The following is an 18,703-nucleotide window of genomic DNA, read 5'->3' on the forward strand; positions in this document are numbered from 1 at the left end:
TACAGGTGAAGAAAGAACCTGTGTCTTTGGCTGTCACAAAGATCGGCACACGCTGGCTCTTTTGCATCAGCCGGCTAGCTCAGGCACATCTCTGTGCCTTGGCTCTCCTGGCATTGGAAAGCCAACCAAAAGGAACAGCCTATTTTAGGGCATAGGGAATTGATGTAAAGGATGAACCAAAAATGCAGCCTTTTTGGAGAAGAAGTATTGTGGATCGGAGGGGTGGCGGGGGGGGGGGGGAGAGATCTCACAGAGTTTTGATGCAGTTATGCAGCCACTTCAGTGTCTTAGCCAAAAGTGTGTGTGTGGGGGGAAAGCCCATACACTCAGCCTTGGTTGCATCAGCTAGAAAATTTGGCCAGTCTTGGATGAAGGAAGAATCCTAGATGGAAAAAAAAAGGGCAGATGCCCCCCCCAAAAAAAGTGGGGAGGGGAGGATGATTTGCCTGACTAGGCTGCCTCTTGAGCCCCTGGATCTGTCAGGAACGTCCCTAATGTCAAAAACTGGGTCTGTTGTCCTTTCACGCATACAATGGTTTATCCCTAAACTTCCTACAGCACCTGTTTTCCATTTCTTCTTTTTGGTGGTGGTGGTCGTGGGGGAGAAGATGGATACAGGAGGGCCATGCCATCCATAGGGAGATCTGTTCCTAAACCTCACAGGTGCTGGGGGGAAAAAAAGCAAAGGTATTGAACGATGCACATTGCAATGTCTCTGGCTCTCTCTAGAGGCCAGGTTTGGTAAATACGCCCTGGAAATACATATGAATAGGTATTTCGGGAGGGTTGGGGTTGGGGGACGTTATTTAGTATTTTCAGCCAGCTGATCGGTGAATCAGTGGATACTGATCCCATGGATAGGAGGATCTGACTGTAACTATTGTAAAATCAAACTTGGTTGATCTGTAAATTATGCAAGAGACTCAGCCCATCCTCTCTGCTCATCCCTGAAGCAGACTCTGCATCATCTGACAATTTGATTGGAACACTTCTAAGCAGCGATTCCTGGGTCATTTGCTAAAACGGCATTTTAAGAAATTAAAATCGGAAACATCCATCCAAATCCTGCTTCTTCTCCCATGGGCTGTTTACAGTGGGGTGTTTTTACTACCTCTGTGTGTGGGTGATACGCCTTCGAAAAAGTACAGGACGTTGGCAGAATGCAGAATGAGTGGCAGAAACCGAGAATTAAGTTTAATTTTTTTAAAAAAAAAATGCTCTTGTTTTTGCCCATCCAGACAATGTTTTCAGAACCCCCCTAGTGTTTGTGGTGCTGCCTGCAGCAGCCAGAGCCGATTTTTCAGGCAATCTGTGCAGCGGATTGCCTTTTAATCCTCCTCCTCTTAGAACGGCAGAGTTGGAAGGGACTCTATGGGGTCATCCAGTCCAGCCCCTGTCAAGGAGACACCATGGGGGGATCGAACTCCCAACCTCTGGATCTACAGATAAAGGCATAAACCATTGCGAGCAGGAAAAAACACAGTAAAAGCAGCAAACAAGCAACTGTACCTTACGTCCATCATTCATCTAGTGGCTGACAGAAGCAAAAGAAAGTTCCTGATTTGTTGCAACAGTATTTTATTTCTCAGTATTCACGTGGAAGACAGCCCCGTATAAAGCTTCTGAAGCAACGGACTCCGGCTGTACCTTTTACAACGTAATGCTCAGTTTCCTTCTCACTTTGCCACCCACCTTTCAAATCCAGCCCTTGACCGGCACCCTAGAACACATCGTCATGGGTGGACTCTCCGGCCGACCCTTCACAACAAGGCAAACTTGGAAAACCTAGAAAGGCACTTGAATACGAGACAGCCAAGTCCTGTCACTATGACACACCTCGCTTCTCCTCCGACTTGCTTTGCTTTCTGTTTCTCTATAGGGGTAGAGCAGGGGATAAACGGAGTCCTTCCTGAGAATCGGAGTCCTCGGGGGCTTGGCTTGGCTTCGCTGTCAGAAGCCTCGAAGGGGCTAGAAAGAGGTGTGGCGCCCACACACCTGGAGTTTATGATCACGGATGTTTTGAATGCTACATTTAAAAGGAACACTGGAAACCATGGCCGTCGGCCCTATTTTCCTATGCTGTGATGCTTGGTTTCTGTTGGTTTAATTAAAAACAATTTTTTTTTACAGGGCCGTGTCTTCCGCATTGATCTGGGGCCCGAAAAGCTTCTCGGCGATAGCTTTGCCGTCGTATTTCGGCAGGTTGCCCCCAAAATCTGCCGGCAGGATGTCGGCATCGATCTCACGGTAAAAGGTGTCCAGTTCATCACCGTGGACGAACACCTGAGTATGGAAAAGAGAGAAGGGAAGGGTTGAACAGGTGCCCCCCCCCCGGGCATCCCTTGCTGATAAGCCGGCTCCCCCAAAACAGTCAAGAAATTGTGTTTCTATCTGTCCTCTGAGGCCGTGCCCATCGGCGGACCTATTCGGCTTTGTTTTCCCGTTGTCTGCATGGGTGTGTGGGTGAGCCTCCCGCGAGGGTGCAAAGGTGTATTTCTCTGCCTCGTCGCTTCCAGGGCAGGACGGTCAGACTGTCCAAAACATGGGGATCAGAAATCACTGCATGGGGTGAGTTCTCAAAGCCTTGAGCAGACAACATGGGGAGAGGGAGAGGCCACGTGTTGTGACATCTCATCTTTACCTTAGACCAAGGTGTGAATAGATTCCGGTGCCCTGTGGACCACGTTTTGGAGGGCCCAAAGACCCTCCGAGGGACACACTGCCTTCACCAAATGAAACCTGAATTGCTTTAAAAAAAAAACAATTTCCAGTTCTGAACAGATATGTGGTGTGCGTGTATGTGTGTGAGAGAGATGTGTTTTCAACTTGAAACTAACGGATAGCAACCTTAATAGGGCTCTCAGGATACTAGTTGTGATGTCGTGGATAGAGGGGTGGACCACGATTCAGGGGTTCAAATCCCTGCTCAGCCATGGAAAGTCGGAGGGGGGTTGGTATAAGGTGGGGCTGGTAAAACCTAGGGAAGGGAACTTGAGTCTTGAGGCTTGCGGTCAAGTCCGACTTATGCCACACCGACAACCCTACTTATTTGTTTCTTTTTTCCCCAATGACCCAACTCGTGGCTCAGAACCCACCCACTGCTCCCTTTCTACTGGGGGAAAAAAAAGCTTGCTTTTAATAGGGACTCGGAGACCAAAGGGCGGGATATAAATCAAATAAATAACTAAATAAATAAACAGTATCCCCAGCCAAACCAATCCTTAAATATCTCACCTACCTGGAAAGCCCTGTTAAGTTTGCTGTACGTTGGTTCCGACCTGACGACACAGAAAAGCAACAAGAGGCTCTCCTTCGAGGTAAGTGAGATATTTAAGGAGTGGTTTTACCAGTTCCACCCACCCACACCCAGTTGGGTTTCCGTGGCTGAGCTGGGATTCAAACTCAGGTCTCCTGAGTCCTAGTCCGTTACTCTAACACCGCTATACCACCCTGGATGTTGACCACTACCTTTGTTAAAAATCAGTGCTGGGGTTCTGCCTCTTCTTGGAGTGGAGACATACCGTTTTCCCATCTAGGGTGGGTGAAGCCTTGCAGGGGGATTGTCTTCCCTTTGATGGGGCCCATCAAAACAGCGGTCGGGGAAAGGAGGTGGTTCCCACACTGCTCTTGGACCTTACCGTTGAGATGATGGGAGATCAGGCAAGAACGAGAGATCTTTTCGGGCAAGCCCCCATTCTTATGCATGCCATTCAATGCTCCCTATGCTCACAGCTCACCGTGCGCGGAGTCACTCACCCTTTCCAGCAGCTTGTTTTTCAAGAACGGCTTGACCACGTTGTAGGTCGTGGTGAAGTACCAGGGCTGGTGGATGAAATGGACAGCCTTGAATCGAGCGGGGAAAGAATCCTAAGAGTTGGAAATCCAAAGATCAGTGTTTAGGTCTCCAAGAAGGCAAGCAATGTCCTTGAATGAACTGTGCAGGATGCAGAAAAATAAGCCTCTACGTTCTTCCTAATGAGGATTATTGACTGCCTCCTATTAAACAGAGGGTCACTTTGAGCATTTTTGTTTGTTTGTTTATTCCTTTGTGTGCCACCTTTCTCCCATAGGATCCAAGGCAGCTTGCTAGTATTTAAAAGAAACAAACAGAAAATTCAAATAATCATGATTGTCGTATTTTTCAAAAGCAATATGCGACTCTCGTATAAAAAACTCATAATAAGGACAAGATGAAAAAAAACACAAGTGAAACACAGAATAAAATGCTCCCTTATTTTTTTAAAAAAATCTCCTTGGTCCATCAGCCTTTTCAAGAAAAGCCCGGCTGAAGGGAAAGGTCTTCTTGGCCTGCTTGTGGAAGGACAGCCAGGATGGGGCCAGGCTGGCTTCTAGTGGGAGGGAGTTCCACAGTCCGGGAGCAGCCACAGAGAAGGCCTTTTCTGGTATCCCCACAAAAGTGCTGCTGTGAAAGTGGCCTCTCCAGGGGCTATGTTGAACCATAGAAGTCCTCCTCCGTGCCACACCATGGAGTCACGAAAGAGGAACTCCTTGGAGACGTGGACCTTCTCTGCTCCCAGTGCCCTGGATGTGGCACGCCCTCCCAGCGGGCACCAAGATCAGCCTCCTAGTGATGCCAGGCCACAGTGCGACTCTTCCCCAAAGCCTTGGAGGTTTAAGGATCGCCTTCAAATGGCCCGTGGAGACTGGCTATCAAAACATGGTCAACTTTCTTAGCTGGTGCCGGGGGGCGCCACCGTGTTCTTGAGCTCAGGCAGCTGAATCTCTTGGGACAGCCCTTCTGCTCATGCCCCCATCCCTGGTTTTTAGTCTTGTTTTTCAGCTGGCCACAGAAGTGTCTCTTCTCTCTGGAAACAAGCCACCCAGACCGATCAAGCTGCTTCGGCCCACCGTTTCAGCCAATGTGGGGGGGGGCATGATCTGTACGGGGGGGGAAGGGTGGCCCATGATCTTGCTCTCCACCCCAGCAAGCAAGAGCGCTCCTGATGACTCACCACCGCCTTGGCTCCCACACAGAGAGGTGGCTACCCTAGGTGGGACTGGCTCTCCTCTTGGAAATAATGCAAAGAGGCCCATCTTCCTTGTCCATCCAGAAAGACGGACAGGTAAGGCCAGCTCAGATCTCACCTGTAGCATATCCACCATCTTCTTCAGCTCGGAAGGTTTGATGCCCGACGCCTGCTGCATGGTAAAGCCCTTGAAGTTTTCAATGATACAGAAGCCGTTGATTTGGGTCTCCTCATTCTCCAGCAGCTTCTCTAAGATCACACAGTAGGCACGGAGGATCTGGATCAAGAAAGATGGACAGAGGAACTCAGCACTGCATCTAGAACCTCTCCGGTCTTGGCCCAAACACAGAAGTAACTAGTTACAAGTAACTGCTTTCTAGTTGTAACTAAACTACATTTCAAAAGCAACTTAATGTCAAGAGGTTACTTTTTAGTATAACAAGTTACTTTTGAAAAGCACTTCTAAAGGATAGTTTAAGGCACTTTTAAAGACTTCTGATAGGAATAATTTCTAAGTAACAAAGAAAGTGTTACGTTTTGTATGAGTGCAAGTATTTTCAAGGTGCAATATCAGAATTGGCCACTAGAGGGGATGGCGCTGCATCACTCTATTTTTTTCAGACATGTTAATAACATGCAATGCAATGAGTTACTTTTGTATGCCCAGCAATGATAACGCTAGCAGCCATCTGGCAGCCTCTGGATGCAAGAATACAAGAAGTTGATTATATTTCAAGCCCTACACATACACTTTGGGAGGTAACGCTGCGGGTCTCTCTAAACTTGACAAAAGGCACGGTACAGACCTCATCAAAGGTGATCTCTTCGTAATCCCAATTTTCGATGTTGAACAGCAACACCACCCTCCCGTATTTATCCCGGCTGCTCACAATGCCCGGGTAGCCAGCCTCGATAGTACTGCGCACAGCCTCCGGCGTCAGGTTTTCAAACAGCTCTGGATACTGCTGGCGGAAGCTGACGTAGCCTGGAGTTCGAGAAAGAGAGACAGAGGAGAAGAAGCTGAGCCCGGGAAGAGAGAGGGACTCTATCTCATCAGCCGCATGTCAGAGGTTCCCCTACCAGCCTGCTTCACAGATCAGAATAACGCCTTAGAAAAGATTCCCACCTTAGGACCTTCGGAAGTGGTCCCATCAAACCCAATATTGCCAACTCTGGCTGGCAGCCATGGCTATTAGGGGTTTTCAAGGAAGATGATTTCCTAGCCCTACCTGGAGATACTTGGCCTTGAACTTGGGACCTTTCGTATGGAAGGCTGAATTCTCCCCATGGTTTATCCTTCTAAAACAAGGTCCTGTTTTTTCAAGAAATGGCTGGTTTAAGCACTAACCACATCTAACCTTGCATAAGAATTTACGAATCTGAATGAGAATCTGTTCGTGTAGTGGATGAAAGCAAGCCCGCATGCATGTAGCTGCAGCTCCTGTAACTGTTGGGAAGACGGTGGCTCTTTTCTCCTCCAAGAGCTTCTCCACCAAGAAGGCTCAGGAGTCATAGAGTTGGTGCTCCACTCTCTGCCTTGGGAAGCCACGTTGGATGGCAAAGGACCAACGGTAACAAAAACCAAGGAGCAGGGACACGGGAGAGAATGGGGAGGTGCAGGGCACATGGCACCCATTTCAAATGGGTGGTTCTTAAAAACCAGGGATGCTGGCAAGTCCCGAAGCTGAGTCTGAGTCTTTGGTACCAAATTCCAAATGGAACTGGCAAAGGTAAAGGTGAAGGTTCCCCTTGACATTTAGTCAGTCATGTCCGACTCTAGGGGGCGGTGCTCATCCCCGTTTCCAAGCCGTAGAGCCAGTGTTTGTCCGAAGACAGTTTCCGTGGTCACGTGGCCAGCGCGACTAGACAAGGAACGCTTTTACCTTCCCACCGAGGTGGTACCTATTTATCTACACGCATTTGCATGCTTTCGAACTGCTAGGTTGGCGAGAAGCTTGGACAAAGCGACGGAAGCTCACTCCGTTGCGTGGATTCGATCTTACGACTGCTGGTCTTCTGACCCTGCAGCACACAAAGGCTTCTGCGGTTTAGCCCGCAGTGCCACCACGTCCATTAAGGAGTGGCAAAACCTAAATAGCTCACTCAACTTGTTGCTATTATGTATTTTCCATTTTAAAGCCACTTATAGCAATCCTAACAGGGCTTTCAAGGCAGGTGAGATGTTTAAGGAGTGGTTTTATTGGGGATGTTGGGAAGTCTTTAGCTCGGAGTCCACGTCTTTGGTACCAAGTCCCAAGTAAGAGTGGGTGGATTCCAAGTTGCAAGTCAAGTCTGAACTGAGTCTAGTCATGGGCGCGACTTAAGTCCTGCTTGACAGCAGGTCCCGCACCTTGAGTCCCCTTCTCTGTTAAGAACAACTTCACATTGAGCCAGTAAGCCTACAGGAAGAGATGGGGCACCCTTGCTTTAAATCCGCCTTCTCTGGTTCTCTTGGCTAGGTTGAATGACCTGGACTCGGGTGCCGGAGACGGCCCTGTGCTCCCTTTCTTATTTTGACAGCTTCCCTCAACTGTCCTCCAGCAAACAGCTCCCAGGCGCAAAAGGAGCAAATGATTTCTCCCCCCCCCCAGACAGTTTGAAGTATAAGCGGACAACGTTCCTGAAATGACAATGGCTTCTTTTGTGCCCCATGTCCTGACCCAGTTCTCTCGACTCCTGCCTTCTCACTGGCCAACCCACGGACAAAAGAAGTCTGGAAAGGGAGCCAGACACACACACACACACACACACACACACACACACACACACACACACACAGAGAGAGAGAGAGAGAGAGAGAGAGAGAGAGAGAGCTTGCTTCAGTCCTCTACCCATGACCAGAGAGACGGGAAATGCATGGCAAATGTATGGAAAAGGCCTCTCTAGGATAAGGAGGGGGGCCTCTGAGTTGGCAATGGAAAGGGAGGTGAAAGAAGACAAGGGTTATATCAAATTCCACATGCTTGTTTAGGATGCCCCGGAGCACCACCCCAAGGAGAGGCTGATCACCCATTTTTGGAGTACGCCTAGAAAATTCGAGGAAAGGTGGCCGTAAGTGGGAATTGATTTGACGGCCCATAATTCGTAAGACCCAGTAAAGGTGCCAAAAAGGGGGGGGGGGTGACAGCAAAATAAGGGGGGGGCAGAAATGGGAAAACTTACCTATGGGGGAAGGTGGGAGACAATGAACACGGTGGCTGTTGAGCTTAGCATCAAAGAGAGACAGAGGAGGGGAGACGGGCTTGGGGGGGTAAAAATTGATGCACAGCAGATAGGATGTAGATCTAAGCTTTTCTCCTTCTGGCCTAAGACTAGAACCTGTGATGTAGCATTCAGGATAAAGATCCAAGTCCTTTTATACACGCCTCCCCCACACATAGTTACACTGTGGAACTCACTGCCACAAGATCCAGTGGTCGTTGCCAGCGTGGCACCCTTAAAAGAGGGCATGGTAGCTTCATGGAGGATAGTTTCCTAGTAATTATGGGCGCCAGGATGACTGTGTGTGTCAGCTTCAGTATCCAAGGTGGCATATCAGTTCCCTGGGGCATTTAAGATGCAGACTTACATCCATGTGGCCAGGGTTTATTCTACACAATCTGATCAGCAGGCGTCACAAACCCTTAGATGGTGTGTAGTCCTGGATGCAGGATCCCCACCTTTGATCAGGTCGTAAGCCCTGCTGACGTCGAATTTCCGGGCCCGGATGAAACAAAGGAAAAAAGCATCATCCTTGTTCTTCATTTTCTCTTCCACCGCCTTGCAGATGTCCTCGCCTCCTTTGGCTCTTTCGTGGACCATCTCCCGCAGCTCTTTGATGGCCGATTCTCGCCTCTCTGGCGTCTCGTTCAGTTCATCCTTCGCCTGTGAAGGATGGCATTGGAACAGGACAGTATCACCTTCCCTGTATTCTAGGCAAACTGGGATTTGAATGGTTACCTTCCAAGACCTCCATGTTGCTAGATCAGTGGTTCTCAACCCGGGGTCCCCAGATGTTCTTGGACTACAACTCCCAGAAATCCTGGCCAGCACAGTGAGTCATGAAGGCTTCTGGGAATTGCAGTCCAAGAACATCTGGGGATCCCAGGCTAAGAACCATTGCATCTAGGGAGCAACACCTCAAGGCTGATGTAGGAACCTTTCTTGTGGACGTGGCTCTGACTCCATAGACGTTTTCAGTCCATTCCAGGTCAGATACGCTATCCAAGGTGCTGAACCCAGTTTGGGGCACAGAGTTCAGCAACTTCGCGATTGCCTTTGGAAAGTCGGAACAAAGGTGCCGAATGGATCAGCCACTCCTGTGAAAGCCCAAGAAGTCTCTGGCTGTCACGGCATGATGGCACATCCTTGGCTATTTTGGCTGTGGCTAAAGGGACTTATAGTCCATTAAATTCCCAGAGGGGTATATACTCCCTCCCTTGCCTTTGGGGAAAACACACACCCCAGAGAGCATAGGGCTGAGGAATATGTTTAAGTGGAAGATATTTAAGGTCATATTTCCCAGACGTATTTCTCTGTGGCTCAGAAGGGGAAAAGAACAGTCCACTTAAGCCTCTTGACCTCAGGCAAGCAGTCCCACATGGTAAAGAGAGCATCCGCCAGGTAAAACTATTTATTTGGTTTTAATCTGGCTTAAATTGACTGTTCCTGGTGGGGGGGGGGGGACAGGCAGATGGCCTGGGACTGATTTCGGTTTGAAGAGATGGGCTATCAGTTCCAAATGGCCAGCTGAAGCTTGAAACCAACATGCAATGTCATTTACAAAGAGGCAGGAACTTGCCTTTAACGTCCAAGCTGCTTGGAAAGTTACTTTTAAAGCCCCTTTACCTGTTACTTTATCTTCCGCAGGTGGGAAATGACATTTTTTCAGACCCCCAGAGTGGATGCTCAAAAGAGGCCAGCGTTCTGCATTGAGAGTCTGATCGTCATCAAGATATTCCCACCTATGGATTTTTGGACTTTGTTTTATCTCCAGAGCCCCCTTATTCTCTGCAATTACTTTTAACCAGCAATAGATTGTCTAAGTTCATCTCAAGTCCTCGAAGTGGTCTTTTTGGTGTGGGTCCGCCCTCCCCACCAAGGCTCACCTTTTGCATGGTGTGCGCCGGGACCTTTTCGCTCTTCCCGAAGACCGGTCCGTGGTCCTTGGTGGTCAGCCGCTCCAGTTTGGCCCGCAAGGCCTGCTCCTCCTCGGAGACTATCCTGAACGTGCCAGTCTTGGGAACGAAAACCACATGAGAAGATGAGGTCCTGCCTGGCTTTTTGGGTTTAGGCATGTTTATAAACTGCTGGGGTCAGAAGATTTACACGCCGAGCAAAACATACTGTCAATGCCACACGCAAGATTCAAAGACGAGAATGATGTGGTTAAGGGTGAAGAAAGAAAGTTGGATTATTTATTTTTATTAGATTTATTGTATTTCTATCCTACCCATCTAGAACTAAGGTTAATCTACGGATTAAACAAGAAAGGCTTGCAAAAAGCACATATGTTTTCAACAGGAGTCTAAAATGGAGCCGGCAAGTTTTGGCCCTCTGGATGTTGCTGGCCGGTGGCTGCCATTCTTTCCTAAGCAGCACAGTCCATAATAGTGACACGGGGAGGGGATTTAAAGCCAGTAGCATCTGGAATATCACATTTCCCCACTCCTGGCCTACAAAACGGATGGACCATAACTGCCCGGGGTTTCAGGGAAGCACCGTTTTCAGAACTTTCATTTTGAGACACATTGCAGGCTTGATCAGGGTGTTTCGGCCCATCCGCTCTCCACTAAACAATGGGAGGGACCAGGTCACTGTGGCAGGGAGTTCCACAGGCTGAGTGTTTCAAGGGAGAAGGTGCTGTCTGAACCAAATTCACCTCCAAGGGTGGCGGGCTGCACCCTTTTCTTAATGCCACAAAAAGACTTACGACTAAGGCAAGATTTGAAAGCTATGCCCTTCTTGGCTCCCGGTTCAGATTCTTGTGGATTGCAACATGAGACGCTTGACAAGGGTGGCCCCTGTCCCCACCTGTCCCCCAAGAAAGGGGTGGTGGTGTAAAGCATCACCAAAAAGATGCAGAGAGGTGGCTGTTTAGTCGGCATTTTAAAAAAAGCAAGTAATAATGCATCGCCTATGGATATGTATGGAATATCTATAATATCACACATGCTAATATCTGGGATGCCAAGTCAATAGCACCCCTTTCCCAGAGATATCAAAGGCAAACTCTAACACCGGGAGGCAGATCATCATGATGTCACTGGGGTGATGTCACTGAAAAGGAAGAAAAAGGGGGCAAACCAGGAGAGTTTTGGGTTACTGGCTTTGTGCCAAAGCTGGCAGGACCTGGATCAAAAAGAAGGTTCGGGAGTTATGGTGCTGATGCTCCACCCCGCCCCATTGGGGTCTGAAGGTACAATGGGCCCATGATCTCCACATCAGAAAAAATTAATTAAAAGGAGGAGCGACAGAGAAGAGAGAGTCCTTGTGGAGCCATCTAGAGAGAGAGAGACAGCAAGCCTAAGAGTTACAGGTGAAGTGATCCTGGAGTATATTTTATTTTTCAACACCCCCCCCCGGAGAGGTGAGGCAGGCTGAAAGGCAACGATGGCCCAGCCCAAAGTTCTGCTGGGAGCAGAGGACCACCGCAGCCGTCCTAACAGGCCTCTAACAGCTCATCTGCAACGAGAACCACCTCCCAGAAAGGAGCAGACAGAACAGAGCAGGATTCGAACTCACCACAGAAGACATGTTTTTCTTTTTCCCTAGTCCACGCGGCCACTGAAAGAAAAGAGGGAGAGGCAGAAGTGAACCCATAGCAGGAGGTGTGGCATCCCAAAGGACAGATCTCAGCATAGTTTCCAGCATAAGGGAAAGTGGGGAATGTGTGTGAAATGGATCGGCTCTCTCACCTTCCACCGCTACTACTCCAAAGTATAAAAGCACACTCCTTCCACTTTCCTTTCTATTCTGTTGTTTCTGATTAGCAGACATGCACAGTACCCCCCCCAAAAAAACCCAAACCCAAGTTAATTTTAAAGATGCCACCATTTTTTGCCTCACTTTTTTTATTTTTTATTTTTTATTTTGTTTTCACCTATAAAAAAAAGACCAAGTCATAATTTCCCAGGTCATGTACAGCACCAGCGAGAACTCTTGCAACACTCATAAAATGCAGCTCCCCCACATCTTTAACCACTAAACAGGCTGGCCGGCCAGCCAAATCTAACTCTCTCCACACCGGGGAGAATCACAGCGATTGAATTTTCCCGGCTTGGGTGTACGAGCGTTTTGCTTGATTTCTGTTTGTGTAAGTATGTACCATTTATTTCTGGTTTTATTTATTGTTTTGCAAATGTATCCATTCTTCAGATGAAAACATTCTCCAAATATTAAACATTCCAACTGGGAGTAAAGCGAAATTGACAGGTTCTTTTGTCAATGTCAGGAAATAACTTTGGGCAAGCTGGTTTGTTTTCTTAATCAAGGATCTAGAGGTTGCTTTCTCACTGGTCACAGATCTGTGGCCAAAGCTCAATAAATTCTAAGAACCGAGTTTTTGCAGACAGATTACATGCTACTGGAGGTTTCTCCCAGATGTAAACAATGCATAAGGTGAAAAAGTACTCTGTAAGTATAAGATTCCTTCCTTCTAGCTTTCTATCTTTTCCTTCCTTCCTTCCTTCCTTCCTTCCTTCCTTCCTTCCTTCCTTCCTTCCTTCCTTCCTTCCTTCCTTCCTAGAGTGTTGTGCAATATACAATTATGTACATATATGAATGATAAGAAAAATTAAAAACCAATTAAAATGTTTATTACAATTGGAAGTGTTTATTATAATTGGATCTTTTTTTGTGACCAGAAGTGGGCTACTTCAATAGTGCTATCTTGGCCATTTGCTAGATCTTTTTTATATATATACAGACATAAATTGTGTGCATTCAAGGGCTGCCTTGATTGAATTTCTCCACAGTCACAGAAAATTTGTCTTGTATCCAAATAGCCTCCATTTTTACTTGATTATTCTTTGATCTTCCAACCTCGCTTCGAACTGTGAGATTGCATTAGTGTTGAGCTTGTTTTGGCTGTCTGTGTTTCGTGATGGGAAGCTTTTAACTGGTGTGTCACTCTTTGTGTAAAAATCATGAAAAATCAAGACTTTTTTGTGTCTATCTGTCTCTCTATTGATTGACCAACATCATTTATCTGTCTATCCATCTGTCCCTGATTAATCCAGCTATCCAAACTCTATCCCTCCTGGCAGTCTGACTGTGGATTATTTATTTTATTGCTATTTATGCCACTGTTCCCCAGATGTGCCTCTGGCAGGCCGTCATGCCTGAGCAGTCACGCTTTGCAAACAAAGCGCCTGTTTGCCCCCGAGACGACCAATCAGAAAATGAAATAGGCATTCATGCAAATACTCCGACTGTCCATACGGAACAGAGTCAAGCTTTCTAATTCTGCATATATACCTTGGAAAATTCACTCTTCCCCTGCCCAATAAGTAAGAGACCAGAGATGCTTTTTTAAAAAATAGATATTTCAGCAATGCACATGCAATTAGTACTACATACATGCTCAGATGTATATGGAAACTTTTTTTTGCTAAGCCTCCCAATTCCTTGGTTGTCACTTACAGGTGGGATCACCCTTTTTTCGGAGAGCATACGTTAAAGAGTAAAAGAAGCTGCCTTGAGCCACTCGGACAGCTGGCTCTTTGAAATTTTCTGTAAAATGGGTCTCCAAGTTCTAACCAGACCAGCCAAGCACAAAACCTAGGATCCTTTTTTGGATAGCCCTTGAGATATTGCTGCACAACTGAAACGAAACACACATTTCCAAAGGGGGCACAAAACACTTTGATAGATGCAGAGTTTAGGAAACCATCAAGAGGGTTAGAAATCAAAACGTTTCCAGAAACCTGCGTCTGATGAGGCAGACATTTCATGAGCAGGGTGTAATTTTTCAGGAGTGGGGAAGGTTTTCTGCCTTGCTAGGAAAAGTAGAAATAAATTAAAGCAAACTGTTGGGGGGGGGGAATCAAGACGGGGATGAAAGCAACAGGGTGCTTCATCCGTTTTGTCAGAGGGGACAAGGCTAAGCCAGGTGGGCCAAAGAAAAACTGACTAGGCTAAAGAGAATTTTGTAAATTTTAGTGCTCGGAAGAGGGTGGAAAAACATTAAATTTGGAGGGATGGTCCCCAAAGGATGAAATACGTATTTCCCCTGTCATCGTAAGGGTGGAGGAAACCATGTGGCCAAGGAGAATCTTGGACTGAAAGCAATAATTTCTCATGCTCACCCAGAAACGTCGAGGAAGATCAACGAGGAATCCTTGAAGGATCTCAGGTGCGCCGAAAAGACTCCGACTCACGAAGGCGAGCGAAGGAGCGACGAAAAGGCCAGAGCAGAATGTCCAGAAACGCCGGGCGAAAGCTTTGTAGAGTCACCGGGTTGGGATTATGACCATCACAAGGCTATTGCTCAAAAACAGCTTTTTAATTAGGTCAGCGCAAACCAGGCGAGGGACCCCATTAAAAAATTAGGAAAGAGCAGATTGGGGGGGGGATGAGAGAGAGAGAGAGAAAGGGAGGGGGTTGAGAGACCGAGAGCTCGCAAGCGGCCTTGGCGCACAGAAGCGCATGGCGGGGAGGCCCGGCGGGATGCTGGGGCCGATTAGCCAAGTATAAAAGCTGCTTATTGTGTAAGCGGGCCACACTCATTAGTGCAATGTACAGGATGGGATGGAAGATTTGGGGGGAGGGAGGTTGCCGTTTCATTTGTGGTGGGGGGGCAGTGGCCGTCGTGGTCCAGCACATGCGCGGGATGCCTGAAGAGCGAGATCCAGCCTTCGGCATTGCCCGTTCGCAAGGACGAGGGGAGAAGGAGGCTGACAGCATCCGGAGCATGGTCTCCTGGACCGTTTCCTATGGCACAGGCACTCATCCTGGCAATCCTCCGTAACCCACCCTCTCCCACACCCTCAGGAAAGATCAAAAATGCAAGAAATTCTGTTAATCCACACCAATTCCGTTGGGGTCCAGAGCAGGTCTTTTGTAAGGCCGGCGGTCCTTCATTACCCATCCCACACTCAACCCCACAGAGGTACGTATTCTGCGTTATAACAGGGATAACTTTTGTTATTGGGGAAATCCGCCCCACTCCAACTCCTAAGGCCACTGGCATTAAGATCAGAGGGGACACGTAGGTCTCGGTGAAGGGGTGCCGAAAATACGACTGTCCCAATTAATCAAAAACTCCCAGTGGTAGAACTCTGTGAGCCCCTCAGCCCCTGTTCTGGGCACAGTGTTACAGAGGCCATGAGGAGGGTTGCAAAATTTGGGTATAATATGCAATGTTTGATACGAGGTCCTTTCAAAACTTGCTTTTTAATTTTAAGGCATTTTAGAGATCATTCAAAGCAGGAAATCATCAAGTGTTATGCCATTCTTCGGTTAATTTGGCGAAATCTGTTGCTTTGATCCATCCTTTATTTGAGAAAATTATTTTCTACTTGCACAATAAGAATTGCCTGCGGCAGGAGCCAAAGTCTCTCTCTCTCTCTCTCTCTCTGTGTGTGTGTGTGTGTGTGTGTTCAACAGGCTAGTTAAAATTTTTCATTTCAAAATTATATTTAAGAAAGTCACCCGGTGCCTGACATTCTACACGCAATCAAGTCTTCGATGTGATTTCCAGAGCGGCCTTCCTCAACGTGGGGCTCTTCCGATGGGCTGGATTACAAGACCTGCCCAGAGATGATGGGCCTTGTAGTGCCACCCTTTTGCAAGGCTCTGGGTTGGAGAGATCGTAACAAGAACGGGTGCGTGGGAGGTGCTGAACCCTGAAGCGTGACCACTCTCAAGGAAAACAACTGGAAATCATGATGCTTGCACAGAAGACAAAACAGAGACACACTGCAGGGTCGGTTTTACTATTAGGTAGCGTGATTAGCAGGAAGTTATAAGCAGCAGAACAGGGAGGAAATCTCCTGTGACACCAAAATCTTGCTACCTGTCCTGACAGGTAGACTTTCCTAGCCCTGCCATGTCATAGACAACATTGCTGGGTAAGGCCCCCGGAAACCCCAGCCGCAGCTCTGATTGCAACTCTTGCTCCCATGTGGCACTTAATATTCAGGTCTGTAGTGGCGGAGGACTTTGGATAAGACCTGGCGATGCTGGAAAACCACTCTTTAGAGGTGAAAGGAAGAATTTGGGGACTATTCACCCCAAAGAATAAGTTGATTGGGCCCAGTTAAAGAGGGTGGTGGCCACCAATGGTCACTGCAAGACCATGGCCTTTTAGGAAAAGGAGGCAATCTGGTGGCCGAGGATGATGGGACTTGAAGGTCAAAGCCTCTGGAGAGCACCAGCTTGCTCCTTTTCCTCTCCAGTTTCGCGAGAACGGCGGTCTAAAGCAGAGGTTCCCAACCTCAGGTAATCCAGGTGTTCTTGGACTGCTGCTCCCCGAACACCCCCCCCGGTTGGTGGCAAAGGCTTCTGGGAGTTACACTCCAAGGACACTTGGGTGATCCAAGGTTGGGAGCCGGTGTCCTGAACTGTGCTCGCGAGGGCCCTGCGGGTAAATGGATGGCGCCGCTGGGCACCGAGCTGACGCAAGGCATGTTTTGCAAGAGCTGTGCTGAGATTTAAAGGATCCCAGATAACATGGCACCGGAGCGATGGGTGGGAAGCGATGAGAGAAAGCGATTAAGAGAGAACGAGGGAGATGAATTGTCAGCGGTGCTCTGGGGGGGGAGGCACGGATCGGGTTCAGCCAAAAGCCATCGTGGTATTTTGGAATCCAACCCTCTATTTGTTTTTGTGCTCGCCTGTTCCAGAATTAGCATAGAGGGGAAAAAATCACCATCGTTTGTGCCTTGCACAAGTATTTGGCCTTCACAAAGCCACAGTGATATTAAGCATGAAAGGGAATGACTGCCAGATCCATCGGCTGCCGAAGGTTGGAGAGACCTCCATTCTAAGGACAAGAAGAAGCAGCCTCTTTGGTTGGAAGGACCCCCCATCCTTGCTCGGGTGGACGGGACGTTTGTATCCCCCTGGGTGATTTTGGAACACGGCCTCCCTCCGGTCGTCACCACCTCCGGTCGTCACCACCGGTTAGGGTGGTGGGAGTCGAAGGCCACAAAAAAAAAAAACCCAAAACAAACAAACAAACAAACCAACAACAACAACAAAAAAAAACACCTCTCCGGCAAGGACCGTTTCCATCCATGTCTTGATCCCAAAAAGAGCCCTGAAGTACCGGCTGGAGAGGCCAACAACGCCCGGACAGGAGGCGGAGAGGTGGGCGCGCAGATCCCACGAGCGGAGTCTCCCGTGCAATGTGGATAGATGTTTCTCTTCCAATCGATGCTCCACACCCATCAGTTGTTTCAGACTAAACTCCCCATCATCCGCAGCATGCATGACGGAGGGGAGATAGGATAGTCCTCTTCTAATCCTTTAAATGTCATCCAGAGGAAGGGCAGAGTCTGTCCTCGATCATCCTGGAGTGCAGGACACGTAAGAATGGACTCCAGGTACAGGAAGCCAGATTTAGGCGGAATATCAGAAAACACTTATTAACTGTTAGAGCGGTACGACAACGGAACCCATGACCTCGGGAGGTGGTGAGCGCTCCATCGCTGGAGGCACTCAAGAGAAAATGGGACCACCCTCAGCCCGATCTGCTTGGGTTGGGATTCCTGCCTCGAGCAGAGGGTTGGACTGGATGGCCTTTGAGGCCCCTTCTCACTCCATGATTTTATGGTTCTACACCAGTTGCTGGTCCTTGAAAGCCCATCTAACCATGTCTACTTAAAAGCAGGTCTCTAGCGTTCAATGGGAATACTCTTTGGCATGGACTAAACTGGGCAACATCGTTGGTTCTGAGGGATGGCTGGATTTTCACCCCCTCTCTACCCGCCTCTTACGTCGGGTCCAGAAAAAGCCAAAAAATTTGGAAAAAGGGGTGGGTGATCATAACTGTCCACACATCTCCTTCCACACAGCTGGCTTTCCACTCCCCCCCCCCCGATCTGTCAGTCTACCTCCTGCATCCATGCACAGTGTGGGGTGTGGGGTACAGTTTGGCCACGTGTCCTTCTAAGGTCCCCCTTTTTCCAAGATGCAACATACTTTAAAATGGCTCAGAATAGTGCCTTTGCATTCATGGGAAAGGATAGGAATTAAATCAATCATTGAATGAATTAATAAAATAAATAAGGGTCCACGTTCTCCTGATACGGCTCTTCTGGACGCGGGTCATGCTGTTTTAGGCCCCTAAGCTCTCATGGCCTCAATACCGGACACAGAGGGAGGATGATTCCAATGGCAAATACAGATGTTTTCTAGAAAGAAGGCCCAACACTCGTTTTCTCGGGAGCAACCCACCTCCGAGGTTGGCACCCGTTGACCCAAAGCCCCGTCTCTTGCCGAAGAGGCCAAAACTAAGCCGGTGGGTTTGCAACAAGGGGAGGTCACGTAGGTTAATCCCTGCTTCCTAAATTCGGGTTTTACAATCGCCTCACGGAACAAAGGCTTCGCCTTGTCGCCGGGCGCTCACGGGGGTTTGTACCGCCTGATCCAGGCCACACGTTTGAGGGGGGGAAAAGGCCCCAGGAGAGAAAACGCTGCCCTGCACGGGGTGGTGATAGAGGGGCAGGAGTGGGGGAGAGAATAATAGGGTCCAGATCTTGGCAACGGATGAATGGGCTCTCTGTTCGAGT

General features: G+C 48.3%; 1 protein-coding gene across 1 annotated transcript; it reads right to left on the reverse strand.

The window, feature by feature from the left end:
- Positions 1 to 1,561: 1,561 nt before the first annotated feature.
- On the reverse strand, positions 1,562 to 14,550 carry RLBP1 (retinaldehyde binding protein 1). Its single transcript, XM_020781695.3, has 8 exons — positions 14,276 to 14,550; positions 11,712 to 11,753; positions 10,076 to 10,204; positions 8,648 to 8,852; positions 5,795 to 5,973; positions 5,107 to 5,265; positions 3,757 to 3,867; positions 1,562 to 2,283 (listed from the first exon to the last, which is right to left on the reverse strand). Exons 2-8 carry the CDS (start codon positions 11,721 to 11,723, stop codon positions 2,125 to 2,127), a joined length of 954 nt encoding a protein of 317 aa, XP_020637354.3. The 5' UTR covers positions 11,724 to 11,753; positions 14,276 to 14,550; the 3' UTR covers positions 1,562 to 2,124.
- Positions 14,551 to 18,703: the final 4,153 nt, after the last annotated feature.

Source organism: Pogona vitticeps, chromosome 12, assembly GCF_051106095.1.
Source record: "Pogona vitticeps strain Pit_001003342236 chromosome 12, PviZW2.1, whole genome shotgun sequence".
Classification (NCBI taxonomy): Eukaryota; Metazoa; Chordata; class Lepidosauria; order Squamata; family Agamidae; genus Pogona; species Pogona vitticeps.